Here is a 17263-nt window from a genome sequence, read left to right as displayed (position 1 = left end):
TATGTAAGAAAATAGCCCACCCCCTTTCTGAATCTGGCTTATTTTGCTTAACATAATGATTTCTAGTTCTATCCATTTTCCTTCAAATATCACGATTTTGTTTTCGTTAAGGGGTGCGTAAGATTTCCTTATGTTTGCACTATGCTTCATCCACTTATGATTGTGTAAGCTGCCATCACTCTCTGGCTTTCAGTCAGTAATTATTCTGCTGTAAACAGTTAGGTGAGTATCTTGATGGACCATTTGGTAGTTCTACCTTTAGTTTTTTTTTTTTTTTGTTTTTTTTGTTTTTTTTTTTCTTTTCTTCGGAGCTGGGGACCGAACCCAGGGCCTTGCGCTTCCTAGGTAAGCGCTCTACCACTGAGCTAAATCCCCAGCCCCTAGTTTTTTTGAGGAACATTTATGAGATTTCCATCATGCTTATACTGTATCCTTGCCAGCATTTGTTGTTCCTCCCCACAGTTTTTGGGTAGCCATTCTGACTAGGGTAAGATAGAATCTTGAATTTATATTTCCTGAACTGCTAAGCAAAGTTCACTCTATCTTCTACTTGCTTTCTGAGTTAGCTATGATATCTTCCTTTAAAAAAAAAGAAAAAGAAAAGCCAGGCTCATGCCTCATGGTTGTTCAGATTACATTAGAGAAGCAAAGAACCATTTACTTTCTATCGTTTAGTGTTGCTTGAGAGTTGTTAGGAATTTTTGTGATTATTGTGTCCAAGTTACAGTCTGTCTTCATTTATCCAAATCACTGGCTCTCCTATAAAGAGTTTTAAAAAAAATGTTGCTAACATATTTTTATATCTGAGATTATGTATTTGTTAATGGAGTTTTTTCTTGTTAAAATGTAAGCTCTACAGGGCAAACACTCTTGTGTACTGCTGTACTTCTCGTAACACAAGAACACCAGGTATACAGGCAGACATGCACCTAGAGTAGTCCTGTGCATATTGTAGAAATCCCACAGATGTTTGGAGGAATCAGATGACAGTACGGCTAGACACTTTATTATTCTACTACTTTTTTTCCTTTCCAGGTTATATTTTCTTACTTACTGTAGAAATGTAGTGATATGAATATTTTTACATTAGCAAGCTTCAGGCATGAGCTTTTATGGGCACATTATATTCATAAGATCTAAGAATTCTGGCCAGAGCTTTAAACACATGTATTGGCTGCTTGAGCTTATAACATTTAACCTCAGAATCTGTTAAAAAATAACTTGACATTTTTCTCATTGAATACAAAGGAGAAGAAACATAAAGTAGAAAAACAGCATGCAGAGTAGACTGGTACTGGGTCATGATTATGTAAATTCAGGATGTAACATTTCTACTTCTGCCTAGTTCTGGTCTCCCTTTGCTCCTCAGTCATAGAAAAGGGAAAACAAACAAATACTGGGATCCAGAGTTTGCTGTTGGTTTTATTTAGACAAATGTAATTTTTTATTTTGTGGAATTGTATGTCATCTTTTGTTGTTATACCAGAAAGAAAAGTCTATATTCTGTCAGAATTCTCTTTAGTTCTAGCCTCGTTTTTGTAGCAGGAGGATAGATATCACCTTCTGTGTTAACTCAGAAACATTTATGAAATATAATAGTTTTGCATCTGGTAGGTTAGAAGGAAGTGCAAGAGATTGATGTCTCTTGTTTTCCTTTTAGTTTAGAAAGAACTTTAATTAGTTCTTTCCTTTTCCCTGCAATAGCAGTAATTCTCAGGTGACATTGGCCAGGGTCCCCTTTTAGTTGTCAGAACTAGAGGTGTGTTTCTGACTTGTGGTAGGTAGAGACTTGAGATGCTGCCAAGTGGCTTTTAAGTGTACATGGTAATATCCCGCAACAAGAGAGTTACACAGCACAAGTGTCGTAATAGACCCTTTATTATAAACACTTGCAAAAACTCACATACCAAAATTACATCAGGCTTAAGGTCTGTATGACTTAATGAACTTATGTACAGTTAAAATTGGCAGATTTTTAATAGTTTGGCTTTTAAAGAAATTTGACCCCTAAAACTGTTATCAAATTAAACGGGCCAAATGTATATAATGATTAGGTTCTTTAGAATTGTACTGTTTGGCTGGGCAGTGGTGGTAAATGCCTTTAAGACCAGCACTCGGGAGGCAGAGGCACATGAAGCACACATGAATCTCTGACTTTGAGGCAAGCCTGGTCTTTAGAGTGAGTTCCAGGACAGCCAAGACTGAACAAAGCAATCCTGTCTTAAAAAAAACCAAAACAAACAAACAAAAAACGAGAGAGTTAGTTGTACTAATTTAGTCCCCAAACCACTGTGAAATATTTGGCTTGGTCATTGATGTTGCTGTGAAACTCAAATCTTCTTATAAGGACTTGATAATTTAGTACCTGGTATTAATACTCTTAGTTGATAATTTGAAAGTTCAGAAGAACATTTATCTCATTATAGGAGGTGGTAAAAAAATAAAGACAGATGGTGTCCCTTACTAAAATAAGTTTATTTATTTATTTATTTTTTTGGGTTCTATTTTTCGGAGCTGGGGACCGAACCCAGGGCCTTGCGCTTCCTAGGCAAGCGCTCTACCACTGAGCTAAATCCCCAACCCCTAAAATAAGTTTATGATTCACTATTAAGTGCTTGTGATTGCATCTCAACAACCTAATTTCTTTGGATGGGTTGTTAACAGTTTCTCTTCTATGTAGTTCTGACCGTCCTGGAACACCAGGTTGGTCTTGAACTCAGAGAGAATCTACTTGCTTCTGCCTCTGGGAATGCTGGGATTAAAGGCTTCCTACACCACTCCTGGCCTTTTAGCAGTTTCTTTGTAGGAACGTAGAAATTCTTATTAACTTAATTATTTAGGCCTTTTGAGACAGGATTTTTCTCTGTAGCTGTGTTTGTGGAACTTGACTTTGTATAACAGGCTGGCCTCAAATTCAGAAATCCATCTGCCTCTGCCTCCCCCAAGTGCTGCGATTAAAGGTGTGCTTCTCTACCGCCTTGCAGTTTTGACATGTTTCTAAACAGCTTCAGACTGCAAATTGCCTGTTTTTACTAGGGAATTAGGAACAAGAAGAATGGGAAGAAATATGGATTTGTAGGTGGACGTTTGTTTTCAAAGTAGAAGTGTCTTGAAACAACTGATAAATTTAAAAAGATCTTGGTGAATAGTTAAGGTCTGCCTCAATAGTAACATCATTATGAAGAAAGGGGAAATAAGTGTTTAGTAATAGAAGAGAGTCTCAGATATATTATAAATTTTAGATCTTAGGTATATGGCACGTGCATGCATACATGATCTTATACATTGCGATTGTTGGTCATTAGTCAGATGATATAGATAGTACCTGTTTTCCTGGAGAGGGATCAGCATACTCTTGATCTGTCCTTCTGTCCTTTATGACGTTAGCTATGTGTATATAAGACATGGATACTGTAGAAATAAGACTTCAGAAATATGAAATACCTATAATTTGTACATGTGTTAATAGGCCAATGAGGCGTTGCCTTTTATAGGTCTGTGCCTTCATGGATAACTACCAGTTGAAGAAGCTTAAAATTTCTGTCTCCATTTGGTGTAAAGGAATGGTGTTTGCTTTTGGTGTTTGAGTGTGGCACTGTGCCCCATGGGTGGGTGGATGCGTTAGAGCTGTGGATGAGCTCAGTTGGAAGGGTGCTTGCTTGATAGCTTGCTTGATCTGTCCTTCTGTCCTTTATGACGTTAGCTGGGTTCAACCCTAGCACTGCATTAAAAAAATAAAGCATGGTGGTGTTCACGTGTAATCTTAACACTCGAGAGAGATGTGGAAGCCAGAAGATAAGGAACTCACTGTTGTCCTTGAATGCATAGAGAATTAGAAGCTAATCTGAACTCTGACAGAGAATGGATAAGTGAGGGAAAATTGCTCTTTATGTTCTATAGTTTTCCTTTGGTTAAATTGAATATCAGATCTCCCTGATATGGGAACTGGAGTTAGAGATGGTTGTGAGCTTTCTTGTGGATCAAACCAGTAACCTGTTGCAGAGTAGCCTTAAGATGCAATGCTCTTTAACAGCTGAGTCATTCCTGGAGCCCAAATATTTTACAGTTTTAATAGTTTTGGCTGCTTAACTAGTACAGAATAATACAGTTCATTATTTCTCAATAAAACTGCATTCTTATACTTTCATGCATAGTGAAAATGAATGCATACTTTGTGAAAACGTTTTCATGAGCTATGCTAAATTATTCCTTTTCTAATCTGATGGAATTTACTAGGAGAAAGGGAGAGTTGGGGATATATAACAGTATAGCATACCCCATATGCAAGGCGTTTGCATCTGTGGCGAATATATCTTCTTCCTAGTTATTTTCAGTTTGTTAGTTCTGATTGAATCTCTTTTAGTATAGAGGCCACTGACTTTTTAAATTGTGTAGTTTGGATTTTTGAGATGAGGAAAGTCTTACTACCTTTGAATCTGCCTGCCTCTTGCCTTTCTTTGCCTCTTGTCTCCTAAGTGTTAGTATTATGTGTGTGAGCTACTGCCTCGGGCCTAGGGATTTAAAAGTTAAAGCTAGCCTTTGTACAGTACACATCTTTAATTCCAGCAATTGGTAAGCAGAGGAAGGCAAATCTCTTGAGTTTGAACACAGCCTGGTCTACATGGTAGGTAAGTTTTAGAACAGCCAGGGCTACATAGACCCCGGCTCAAAACAAACTAACAAACCAAAATTTTTAAAGATAGAAAAATTTCTGCCCAGAAACATGGTTGTTTGATATTTTAAAAAAGGATTTAGCATGTTTTAGTGGAATTTGTTGATGCTTAAAAACAATCTATTTTTATTTAGATGGTGTTTCTAAACCCTGAGCAAAGAAAACGTGCTTGAGCCTAGCTCTTTACATTTTGTTTTATATTTAGGATACATTAGAATTTTTAAATTATAGTCATCAGAAGAACTCCTGTGTTATATTAGATCCACCAGATATTTATTGTATGTATATAGTTATAAAATGCATTACTTGATCTCTTAAAATAGTAGTTTTGAATGCCTTTGTTTCATAGAAAGAAGCCTGTGATGAAATAAACTTGTTTTTATTGCACTGTACTCAAACCTCTTAAGAATTCTGTTTGCTATCTATTTTAATGCAATAAAATTATACTTTTGACAGCTCAAGGATTGCTTCTAGATATGAAGATGGTACCGGGGCTAGTACCATTTAAAGAAAGTGGGAGGAGGATTTTGAGATACTCAGTTCTTCTGTTTTAAACATTTCCTTCTTTAGCTTATCTCCTATAATTGTCAATGCATATTGTCAAACCTTGTCTGGAAGAATTCTTTTGAATAAAGACATAAATGTTGTATGTGAGTGCATCTCAAGAGTGTGTGCTGTTATCTTAGTGAAAGGAAGGAAATGCAGTTAATGAAAACTATACAGGCAATTTATTTCCTTGTTTGGAAATGCTTTCTGTTATTATTGTACCTGATCTTCCAGTATGTATTTAGTTTTGTATCTAGTTGAGATTATTTTTGTAGTTAGGAATTTGGCTATATGTGAAAGTTCCTTTTAGGAAAGGAGAGGCATTATTTATACTCAGCAAAGTGTCTTGTGTACTGTATATTTGGATAGAGACATGGTAATTTGTTTGAATCTGGCACTCTAGAAATTTTACTTTTACTAAGAATTTAATATAGAATGTATAATGTTATTTTATACCAACTTTATTGTGACTTGATATTAATGAGTACATTTAAAAATTTTACATATGCCAATGTCTCCAAGATCACTTCAATAAAATAAGAAAACATTGTCTCTTGGCAGTGCACTTGGTTTACTCTTCTTCATTTTTAGCAGAGCTTTGTGCAGTATGTTCAATCCTTTTAGTAATGTTACTGCACACCAGTTTACTAATTACGTATTTAAACAAGGTGGCAGTCCTTTTGCTTCTGCCAAAGGATGGCTTGATAAAGAGAAGATTTGTTCACTTTCATGTATCTGTAGTGCCTTCAGTCTAGACGCAGGGCTTTCCTTACCCTTTACCACTGTTTCATTACTATTTCATTACCATTACATTTCATTGCCCTTTACTAGTACCTTCTAGGTACTAGAAAACGAATAGGTCAGTGCTTAAGCTTTTAATCTTTATCTTTGTCACCGAGGGACCTTGGCGCAAAGTATTTGTTGCTACATAATTCTAGTCACTTAGAGATCACCCTCTATATCCATCATAGTTTTTTTTTTTTTTTTACTAAAAAAGGCATAACAAATTAAATACTATGTTAAAAATATTCACACTAGCAAATTTAACAGTTTTAGCAGTTCGTCAAGGTTGAATGTGGTGAGGTAGAGTTACTTTTAAGATAAAATGTTCTGGGGTTGGGGATTTAGCTCAGCGGTAGAGCACTTGCCTAGCAAGCACAAGGCCCTGGGTTCGGTCCCCAGCTCCGAAAAAAAGAAAAAAGAGAAAAAAAAAAAAGATAAAATGTTCTGTCTGTTCATAGAAAGAACTAACGAGTAATTAACATATCTCCATTGACAGTTGTGCCACCAGTGTGTTTTTATGAAACTATAGACTTGGAATGCTAGTTGTGGGGATTTGTCTAGTATCTTTAGAATAGTAGTAATTGCGTGAGCATCTGATAAAACATTCAGGAAACACTGGCCTTTATTTTGATGGACTCTGTTTCACTCTAGGGAACCAAGTGGAGGCAGTGCTAGGTATTAATAATAGATTGAGGTTTGATGTCATTCATACAACTTACAGTCTGGGTAATGACTTATTGCTCCAAACTTTACATCATTATGGCCTTAGCTGTTCAGAGGAGTGGATGAGTGGTTTTAGTCCTTGTTTCTCCTTTGGCATTTATTAAGGGTATATGTATTTGAGATGAGATCTCGTTCTGTAGCTCAGTCTGACCCGAGTGCTGGCATTGCCTGTGTGATCATAACAACTCAGTGTTTTCTAATTTAAAAGAATGGTTCACTTCACAGTACAAGATACTAATGCTAATTATCTTAATTTTGTGCTTTGTTTACAGCTCATTTATTATCAAATATTAGTAACTACTTATCTTGTGTCTTAGCATTCTTTCAGTATTAGAGATGATTCAGCCAACCAAGACAAGATCCCAGACTTTGTGGGACTTCTCTATTCTAATGAGAATGAGAAATATAGTATATAATATGTTTGAAGATAACTGCCCCCAGAGGGTTTGGTAGCAGGCAGAGTAAGACAGTTTTAAATAGGTAGTCATAATAAGATTCAGAGAAGGTGACATTTAAACAAAGCACTCACTGGAGGAAGTAAAGGAGATGGGTGGACAAACATTGTAAACAAAAGGGAAAGCCAGGATGGTGTGTATCCTTGTGAGGAACATCAAGGAAGCCCCTGGAAACAGGATATGGAATAGAAGCAGATGAAGTTGGAGAGGAAAAGAAGAGTGAGATCGTGGGAGATTTGGCTTGGGTATTAACAGACTTTGGTGTTGTATTCAAGTAGTTTTTGCAGGATGTTGAAAATGTTCTGACTAGAAGCCAGACTGCCTTGTTCTGACAGGTTGACAACTTGAGGTTTGTAAACCCGAGAGAAAAGGAATTTTGAAGTTTTGAAGTACTTTATTACCTGGAAGTTAGTGATTTTTGTATTCACATTCTGATCTGGAATATAAGCAGTGAACTTGCAGTTCAGAGGCATAGGTCCTGAGGCTTCACAGGGTCTGCCTAGGGTCTTCTTGTTGTGACTCCTCCTCTCTTCTAGCCTTAAAATCTAAGGCCAAATTTCTTTGATATATTAGCTTCCTCTTGTTTGTCATTTGAACCTCTCTGCTGTCCTTCCTCTGGTTTTGTGTGCCTTTCTTGTTTGTGTGTGGAAGCATCCACATTTTTTTAAATCACTATTTTGAACCAGGAGACTGGTAATATACAAATTACATGCAACAGGAAGAAAGCAGAGTTACTTTTTTTTGGCCTGGTGCTTTTAGTTTGTTTTGTTGACCTCATTATTAATAGTAATAATATCATTTTCATGAAGTAGAAACAAGGCCTTAAAACATCAAGCTTAAAATGTATCTATTCTTTGCAATAAGAACAGGATACTTGTTTTCCTTGTACAAATGAAAGCATCTTGTGGATGAGACCCACCAGATGGTTACTTCACCTTGTATACCTGAAGATGTCTTCTCAGTACCAGGCTTTGGATAGGTCACTGTGCTTGAGAAGGCGAGAAAAGGGCACACGGTGGAAGGACACTGTGTAGACTTGGGTTTTTAGGTTCATCTTTCTGTTGTTAAGCTCGAGCTTATAATAAAGCATGTGTCCTCAGTTTAATTTGTAAAATTGGAAAATAGAGGCTAAATACCATGAATAATTCTAAAAACAACACTTAAAGTTTTTTTAGAATTTTCAAATGCTTGTTTGGATAACAAATACTAATTCTCTAACTGTGTTTTCTGTGCAGGTTAATGGTGCAGTGTAAGAAGCCTTTAAAAGTTTCTGATGAAATAGTCCAGCAATATCAAATTAAAAATCAGTATCTTTCAGCAATAGCATCTGATACAGAACAAGAACCTAAAATTGATCCATATGCGTTTGTTGAAGGAGATGAGGAATTCATTTTTACTGATAAAAAAGATAGACAAAATAGCGAGAGAGAAGCTGGGAAGAAACACAAGGTGAGTAGGAGAGACGCTATCCTGTGTGTGCACTCTGCAGTGTGCTTGCACGTTTGATGCCACACTCGGGCACTGCTTGCTTTGTTTTAGTGATATGGGTTAATGAACTAGGGCCTTGTGAATGCTTGGCAAGCCCTCTATATCACTGAGTTGTTTGCCCAGCCCCACTCATCTGTTCCTTTAGAATAGGAAGATTGATCATATTTATGCAGATATGTGCGTGCTACCCTGGGTAAGTCAGTTACGTGATACACTTTGACTTCATTTCTGATGATGGAAAGATTATTGTATTTTCGTATTGGATGAAGAGTATATTAACTTTGGTCAGAATTAGAACATTTAAGTACACTGTTTTGGTACTAGGTTTATAAAATGTGGGATTTTTTTGAGTATGTGATTAGGAAGATTACTTTCTTCTTAAAAGCAAAAACTTGATAAAGTAATGGTAATGAAAAGCCTCGTCTGGGCTGGTGAGATGCTGAGTAAATAAATGAATAAAGATAGCTACTGCCTACCTAGCCTGAGGATCTCGAGTTTGATCCCTGGGTCCTACATGATGCAGAGAGACATCTCCTCTAAGTTGTTCTTTGAGTTCCACACTCATGGTGTGGCCTTAGACACACACACACACACACACACACACACACACACACACACACACTCTCTCTCTCTCTCTCTCTCTGTAATTAAGTGATTGAAGTTTCAACATTAGGCACTCAAGGATCTATTAGACAATAAATAACTTAAGAATTTGGCAGTAAGTATAAAATATAAGCATTGAAAACTAATTGTATTAAATGATCCTGTGTTTACTACAAAGCAGTTAATTTCACAGAGTTTTACTTGGCTGTAGTATATACCAGTTACTTAGTCTTATCTGTTTGTAAATATGAAGCAATAGTACCTGGGAAGGGTATATCCACAGTCAAACTCAACACAGATTTGGGAGTTCACACCGTCAGCCATGGTTCCTGTGGCAGATTCCTTAGCATCCCTTTGAATTAAATGATTGATCTGTAAGGTGAGCATGCTGATTGTTTAAGAATTAGTTATAGGGGTTGGGGATTTAGCTCAGTGGTAGAGCGCTTGCCTAGCAAGCGCAAGGCCCTGGGTTCGGTCCCCAGCTCCGGGAAGGAAAAAAAAAAAAGAATTAGTTATTGCTGAATGTAATGGCATACATGTTTAATCCTCACATTCAAGAGGCTGAGGCATGAGGAGCTTTCTGAATCTGAGACTAGCCTGGTCTACATGGCAAGTTCCTGAACAGGCAGAGATCCTATCTCAAAAACCCCAAGCCAACCAAATTAAACAAGAGAGAAGAGTGACAAGCCAAGTATAGTGGTGTGTGCTTTTAGTCTAGTGTATGGGAGGCTGAGGCAGGAAAATGACAAATGTGAGGAAAAGCCTGATCAACATGAACCTGGGTTCACAGGCAGCTCCCTGATACCAGACCAACACAAGAATTAGTGGTGATGCATTCAGTACATTTATAAGAAGCACCTCAAGAATTGATAGGTTTTTATTGTTGGTAAAATATATAGCAATGCCTGATCTATAACACTGTTTCAGGTGGAAGATGGGACATCTGCTGTCACAGTGTTATCTCATGAAGAAGATGCTATGTCATTATTTAGTCCCTCTAAGCAAGGTAAAACTTCTTCCTAATTGTGACTTAGGCCTTCATTCCAGTGATGATTTGAGGATGTGATTTAGGAAAATTACCTATTCCTTAAAAATCAAGTAAAGGTAATGAAAATACTCACTGGGACTGGTGAGATGGCGTCTTGTGTAAAGACACCTACTGCCTAGCCTGATGTGACACTGCTGGATTTTTAAATAATCCTTTTTCACAAGTTACATTTCATGGGGTGGTTAGATTTATTATTTATCTTGTATTTGAAGAAGCAAGTTCAGACGATAGCAATTTTGTTAAAAATTGAGATATATAACTTTTAGCTAAGACCAGGTATTATCGAGCATGGTGGTGCACGTCTTTAATCCCAGCTGTCTGGAGACAAGAGTCAGGCAGATCTCTGAGTTTCAAGACTAGCCTGGTGTACAGAGTGAGTTCCAGGACAGTCAGGGCTACATAGAAAAACTTTGTCTTGAAAACCCAAACAATCAATCAAAGAAACAAAGAACAAGATCAAATATAAATTGTGGGAATGTTTTCCTTTTTTTTACAGCTAGAAATAGATCTGTGTAGTGAGATAAAATCATTGCTTTAAGGTTCTGATCTGAAAACTCAATATTTAGGGTCTTTTTTTGGGAGGGGGTGCTTAGATTTAGCTTTTAAGACAGTTTCTTTTCATGTAGTCTAAGTTGATCTCATTCCTGAGCTCTTAAGCACCTGAGTGTCACTGGGATTACAGGTGTGTACCACCGTACCTAGCCCAAAGAACTCAGTTTTTAAATTAAACTTATAAAACTTTTTGATTCTTCTCATGGCTTGAGTGTATAAGAGAACATTTTCTTTTTTCTTTCCTTCTCTCTCTCTCTCTCTTTCTCTCTCTCTCTCTCTCTCTCTCTCTGTGCTCATTTAGCTTTGTTTGTAATTTTTTGGTGATATGATCTTGTGTATGCTGAAACACTCCATGTGGTGGAGGTTACTGCACTGAACCTCTTGTTCTAATGTATCTACTTTCTAAGTACTGGGATTGCATCATGTGTGTGGCACCATACCCAACCAAGGATTCTTTTTCTGATGCTATTAGTTTAGCTGTGTTGGTTTTTTTTTGTTTTTGTTTTGTTTTGTTTTGTTTTTTTGTTTTTGTTTTTATGGTTTTTTGAAAGAGGATTTCTCTGTGTAGCCCTGGCTGGCCTTGAACTCCGAGATCAGCCTCCTGAGTCCTGGGATCAAAGGTGTGCGTGCCACCACTGCTTGGCAGTTGAGTATATTTATGTGGTCCAGACATTAGAACTATAGAGTCCTTTGAAAGTATCACTTGTGTGAAGAAGGGACCTATAATTTTTAAAATTGATAGATATACACTGACATATCATATTTATATACATTACACATATATGATATACAGTTTATTGCTTTCTGTGGACATTTTAGAGTGCTAAGTCAAGCTATTTAATATGTATCATTTCATATAAGTACTTATTTTGGAATGAAAACATGAAGATCGGTTTACTTTGTAATTATCAGATATTAAGCATACTATTAACATTATATATAATATATGTTAAGCTTTTCAATGGACATAGTTTAGTATGTATAATATACATTAAACTTTTGAATGGACACAGTTTATCTTTTGGTATGTGTTTTTTGAAGTCAACATTTTGTTTTAATATTTTGAGAATAAAGAAATGAAGTTAAGGAAAAAATTCCATGTAAAGAAGGAGCAGGTAGTCTTTCCTGAGGCAGCTTAGAGGCTCTAAGTATTGGTGGGTAACATCTTAGATTCTTTAATCAAGGGGTCCTTATCAAAATTCTAGTGCAATGTTGCACAGAGATAGAGTGAGAGAATCCTGGACTTTGTATTGAGTCTAAAAAGACCTTAAGTAGCTGGTGAGGTACTGAGTAAAAAGAACAATGCGCTGAGCCTGGCCTGTGCTCTATGGCTGTTGTTGCAGCACTTAGGAATTGACAACGGAGTTCATGAGTTTGAGATTACTCTGTGCACATAGTGAGTCTCTTATTTCTCCTCTCTTCAATAAAAAGTTGTTTATCAGTTGTTTGATGGTACACAACCTTTAATTGCACCCAGCACTTGGGAAGCAGAGGCAGGCTCTTGAGTTCAAAGCCAGCCTGGTCTACAGAGTTAGTCCCAGGACAGCTGGGGCCACATAGAGAATCCCTAACCCCCCGCCCCCAATTGGTTTATTATATTGTCTGACTTCAAAATATACTCTGTAGCTAATGGTAGTTAAGCATTGGCATTAAGGAAAAAAGACAAATGCATAGGCCAATAGAACAGAGTGGAGGGCCTAGAACTAACTCCATGCATTTATGATCAGCATGTCTGTGCTCTTTAACAAACAAACATGTAATAATTTTATGTGTGTGGTACAGTATGTTTTACTATATGTATCCCATATGCATTAGCCAGATCAGGATATTTTGTATTTAGTTTATTAGGAGCCTTAAAGCTCTTCTTACCTAGGTTTTTTTTTTTTTTTCCTTCTTTTTTAATGTATGATTATAGGTCAGAACAGTTAATTATAGGTCAGAATAGTTAATTCTGAAGTATATTCCCCCTTTGTGCTAAGCAATGGAACCTGTTCCTTCTGTCCAGTTGTATTTTGATGCCTATTTCATGTCCTCTGCTCTGTTCTTCCCAACCTCTAAGAATCATACACAGGAAAAATAATGGAACAAAGCATGATATCAAGCCTTTAGACAAGTAATCATACTCCACTATTATCTGTAAATATTGTGGTTTTTTTTAGCAGATACTTAACATTTATTCATTATACACAATTAGCTTGATATTCTGTGATTGTATCTTTATTCAGATGCTCTCATGCAACCTTCCTTATTTAAACAAGCCCTTCTGTTTCCAAATGAAAAAAATAAGACCTGGATAGATGGCTTGTTTTTGCTGGACAGGCATAGCAGTCAGAGTTGGGGTCCTGAGTAGCCACATAGTGTCAGGCAAGTGTGATGGGGCCTGCCTGTAATTCCAGTATGAAAGAAGACGAGATAGGGAATTCACAGAGAAACCTGGATAGTACACTCATTGAATCAGTGAGCTCTAGGTTCAAAGGAGAGACCATACTTAAATGTTTAAGTTAGGAAGCCACTAAGGCAGATACCCCATGTCAACCTCTGACTTGCACATCATGCATATAATGTGTGCACAGGTACCTGTGAAACGGCACATATTCCATCACATCACGCGCACAAAAAGAAAAAGTATGTGTTTAAATCTACCATTCTAATGGCATTTATGTTTTTATTACTTACATATAGAGCTTAACTATGGAATAGATTATATAACTTTTGCAGCTTCCTGGGGAAGAGCTATTGTTTGTTTATAACTTTATTTCTGAGAAAAAAATTTCAGGTTTTAAATAAGAGAATAAGAATAATTTGTGTTGCAGAATTGTCTTTATGAACATTAGCCTTTCTGTCTTGTTTAGATAAGTAGATACTACTTGGCTAATAGTTGAGTTTTCAGTATATTGTTTCTGATTGTCACATGTAGATGCTCCACGCCCTGCTAATCATGCCCGTCCTCCATCAACCAGTTTGATTTATGACTCAGATCTGGCTGTGTCTTATACTGACCTTGATAACCTCTTCAATTCTGATGAAGATGAATTAACAGTGAGTATCCTATTAATGATTAGGATTAAATTAAATTTTATTGATTTCATAACAGTTTAAGTTTTGGAAGTGATTTATGACTTTAGTACTATGTTTTAGCTCTGAACAGTAGGAGATATTTTATAATAAAACGCAATTGGTTGATTTTGCTTTCATGTTAGAATCATCTTAATATGGTTTCTTAAGAACCTTGATGTGGATATATTTGAAAGATACATGGTCAAGTTTCATTGAGCTCTACCATGTAATATTTTTTCTTTCAGTCTTTAGAATGATTTTTCTGTTCTTTGACCCTGTAGTTTGAGAAGTGAGTCTGGAATTGAATTAGAATGTTTACGTAATTAACATTAGAACTTTACACGTTTCCAATTGAGTAAAAAATGCTAGTTCTTCTGAAATTGTTTGCCATTACTTCTGTCACTACAAGACATAGACTTGAAAACAGTCCAGGAGGAAACAGAGCACTACTGCAGTGTTTTCAAAGAAAGTTGAAGATAAAGGTAAAAACTTTAAATGGATGTTCTAGAATGTCAGTTGTCTAGCAGGTAATGAATTGGGTGCTGCAGTATCGTAAAACAGATTCCTTTTCCGTCTACTTAAAAGTAGCTTAGGACTGGCATACTTGGTGTTTGTTGTCTTATAGAATATATCCTGTGAGGTTATCTATCACACGTTTGAACGTATAAGTCTATTACAGATATTGGTCAGTTATAGCTCTATGTGAACACTTGCTCTTTACCCTCCAGTGTAGTGTGTACTAGGGCACTCTTCACTGGGGAAAGAACTCTGAATATGTGGTAGACAGTTCTTGTCTTTGTTAACACACAGAAAGCAGCTGTGGCTTTTTGGAGGTAAAACATTAGTCATATATGTGCTTTACTTACAAAGCTTTCAGCGTAAGATGTGGAACAAATGTTCCTTCTACAAACATTGGTATTTTGCACATGCTTTTAATCCCCATTCTTGGGACATGGAAGCTGGAGGCTTGGGAGTTCAAACAAACAATCAACCTACAAAAAAAGTTGGTTGTGGGAGAGCTAATACTTGGTTTGTTAGGAAGTCTTCCTGAGCTTATGCTCAGTATTAGATCTGTAAAAATATTTTTATAAGAATAATTTTATTAAACCAAGCTGAAAATATAAAGCCAAATTAGGAAGAGTTATTAATTATATAGGAAATTTTAATATCTTTTAAATTAAGGGACAGAGCCTTTGAATATCTTTTGCTAAAAAAAGAATTCTAGTCTTAATTTTACATTTCTTATCTTTTATTTGGTTTTAAGTTACTGGTTATTCTTGCTTTTTTTGATGTATTTTCTTGTTGCCTTTTTCTCTGTTAATTGAGAGTCTTATCAAATACATGTACTATCTATTATGATATTTGGCTCTGTCATAGTTTCAGAAAATGATCGATTAATACTGTGTGATCACTTTGGCTTTCAGATTAATATGCCTTTTCCCTTCCCCATAGCCTGGATCTAAAAAATCAGCAAGTGGATCAGATGATAAAGCCAGCTCCAAAGAATCAAAGACAGGAAGCCTGGATCCGTTGTCTTGCATAAGTACGCATCCCAGATCTGAACTCTGCCTTGGTTTAAAAGTTTACTCCCACCAAAATTTCTTTTGCTTTAAACACAGACTCCCTTCTTTCAGTTTATGTTAACATGTGTGTTGTATTAAACACAGGCACTGCAGACCTTCACAAAATGTACCCCACGCCTCCTTCACTGGAGCAGCACATTATGGGCTTCTCTCCAATGAACATGAATAACAAGGAATACGGTAGTATGGACCCCACACCTGGAGGAACTGTGCTGGAAGGAAGTAGCTCTAGTGTAGGAACACAGTTCAGAATTGAGGTTGAGGAAGGGTTCTGTAGCCCTAAACCTTCTGAAATTAAAGTAAGTATTTTTCTAGAAAAGTCATTTTCTCCCTGTGTTTTCTTATAGGCTTAATTGCTGCATTCAAGAATCTTTTCACAGTTGATTTTAGTTTTGTGGCTAATATAAGGAGGGAATTGTGAGAACACTATGTAAAATGCATTAAAGAATAGAAACAAAATATTTATACTTTGTGCATTTAATGAACAGAGTAAAGAAGACAGTCGCTTTGATTCTGTTTGTTTTCATCCCTGGAATATAAGGCACTGAAAGTCCACGTTCTTTATATTGTAGGATTTTTCTTACGTCTATAAGCCTGAAAATTGTCAAGTTCTAGTAGGTTGTTCCATGTTTGCACCTTTAAAAACTCTACCAAGCCATTGTCTGCCTCCTATCAAATTGCCGGAAGAGTGTGTTTACCGGCAGAGCTGGACTGTTGGGAAATTGGACTTGCTTCCTTCAGGCCCTTCAATGCCATTCATCAAAGAGGGGTATGGTTGATGCTATTATAATACTGAATAGATGTGTGTGTGTGTGTGTGTGTGTGTGTGTGTGTGTGTGTGTGTGTGTGTGTTAGTTAGAGGGGTGGTATTGGAGAATGTGCATGCCTATGAGTCACGTGTATTATACTCACTTGAGACACAGTTTCTCACTAAACCTGAAACTTGGTGTTTTGTCTAAGCTGACTGGCCAGCAACCTCCTGGACTATGCCTGTCTTTGCCTTCCAGGTACTGGATCATAGCTTGTTTAACTAGTTAGTCATGCCCACCCAGCTTTTTCACATGGGATCTGGGAATTTGAACTCACATCTTCACTTTTCATAGCAAGCACTTTTACCCATTGAGCCGTCTCTCCAGCTTAGATTTTGTTTTTCTTGAAATACCTGGTATGCTGGAAATAGAACATTTGTTTTGGAAATCCTAAGTAAATAAATAAAATCATTCTTGTTTATCATAGTGATAGACTAGATGGATAAACTGTTTGAAACCGTAGGCCGTTGTTTTGATTTTAGAGGTATGTCTTCTTTTAGTCTGCAATTCCGAGTTCTCGTTTATATACTGTCATTTATACTTACTTCACATTATAACAGTTTTACATTTTATTGTTAGTTGCATTTCTACAATTATTGCCAGCTGGGCGGTGGTGGTGCACGCCTTTAGTCCCAGCACTCAGGGGCAGATGATCATGTTTGAGGCCAGCCTTGTCTATAGAGTACGTTCCCTGACAGCCAGAGTATGCCACATAGAAAAGCCCTGGCTTGAAAAACAAAACACTCACTGTTGCCACTTGTTAACATATAAACACCTTACTATCGGTAGCAATTAAAGTGAAAGAAATATGGATATTGGTAGCATTAGAAATTTATAGATAATAAATATGGTTGTCTTAAGACTTAAAATTTTATGTGTGTGTCTTTATATGACTTCATGTGCACCACATGTGTTCTGGTGCCCACGGAGACCAGAAGACATCC

General features: G+C 36.7%; 1 protein-coding gene across 1 annotated transcript in view; it reads left to right on the top strand.

Annotated features, from left to right (window-relative positions):
- Positions 1 to 17263, top strand: part of Med13 (mediator complex subunit 13) — an 89572-nt gene that overhangs the window by 39297 nt on the left and 33012 nt on the right. Inside the window, 6 exon segments of the mRNA NM_001415085.1 lie at positions 8415 to 8628; positions 10198 to 10276; positions 13788 to 13909; positions 15380 to 15470; positions 15595 to 15809; positions 16083 to 16279. Coding sequence (NP_001402014.1) covers positions 8415 to 8628; positions 10198 to 10276; positions 13788 to 13909; positions 15380 to 15470; positions 15595 to 15809; positions 16083 to 16279 — 918 coding nt within the window.

The sequence above is a fragment of the Rattus norvegicus genome, chromosome 10 (genome assembly GCF_021556685.1).
Source record: "Rattus norvegicus strain SHRSP/BbbUtx chromosome 10, alternate assembly SHRSP_T2T, whole genome shotgun sequence".
Classification (NCBI taxonomy): Eukaryota; Metazoa; Chordata; class Mammalia; order Rodentia; family Muridae; genus Rattus; species Rattus norvegicus.
This window is presented reverse-complemented; position numbering and strand designations above follow the sequence as displayed.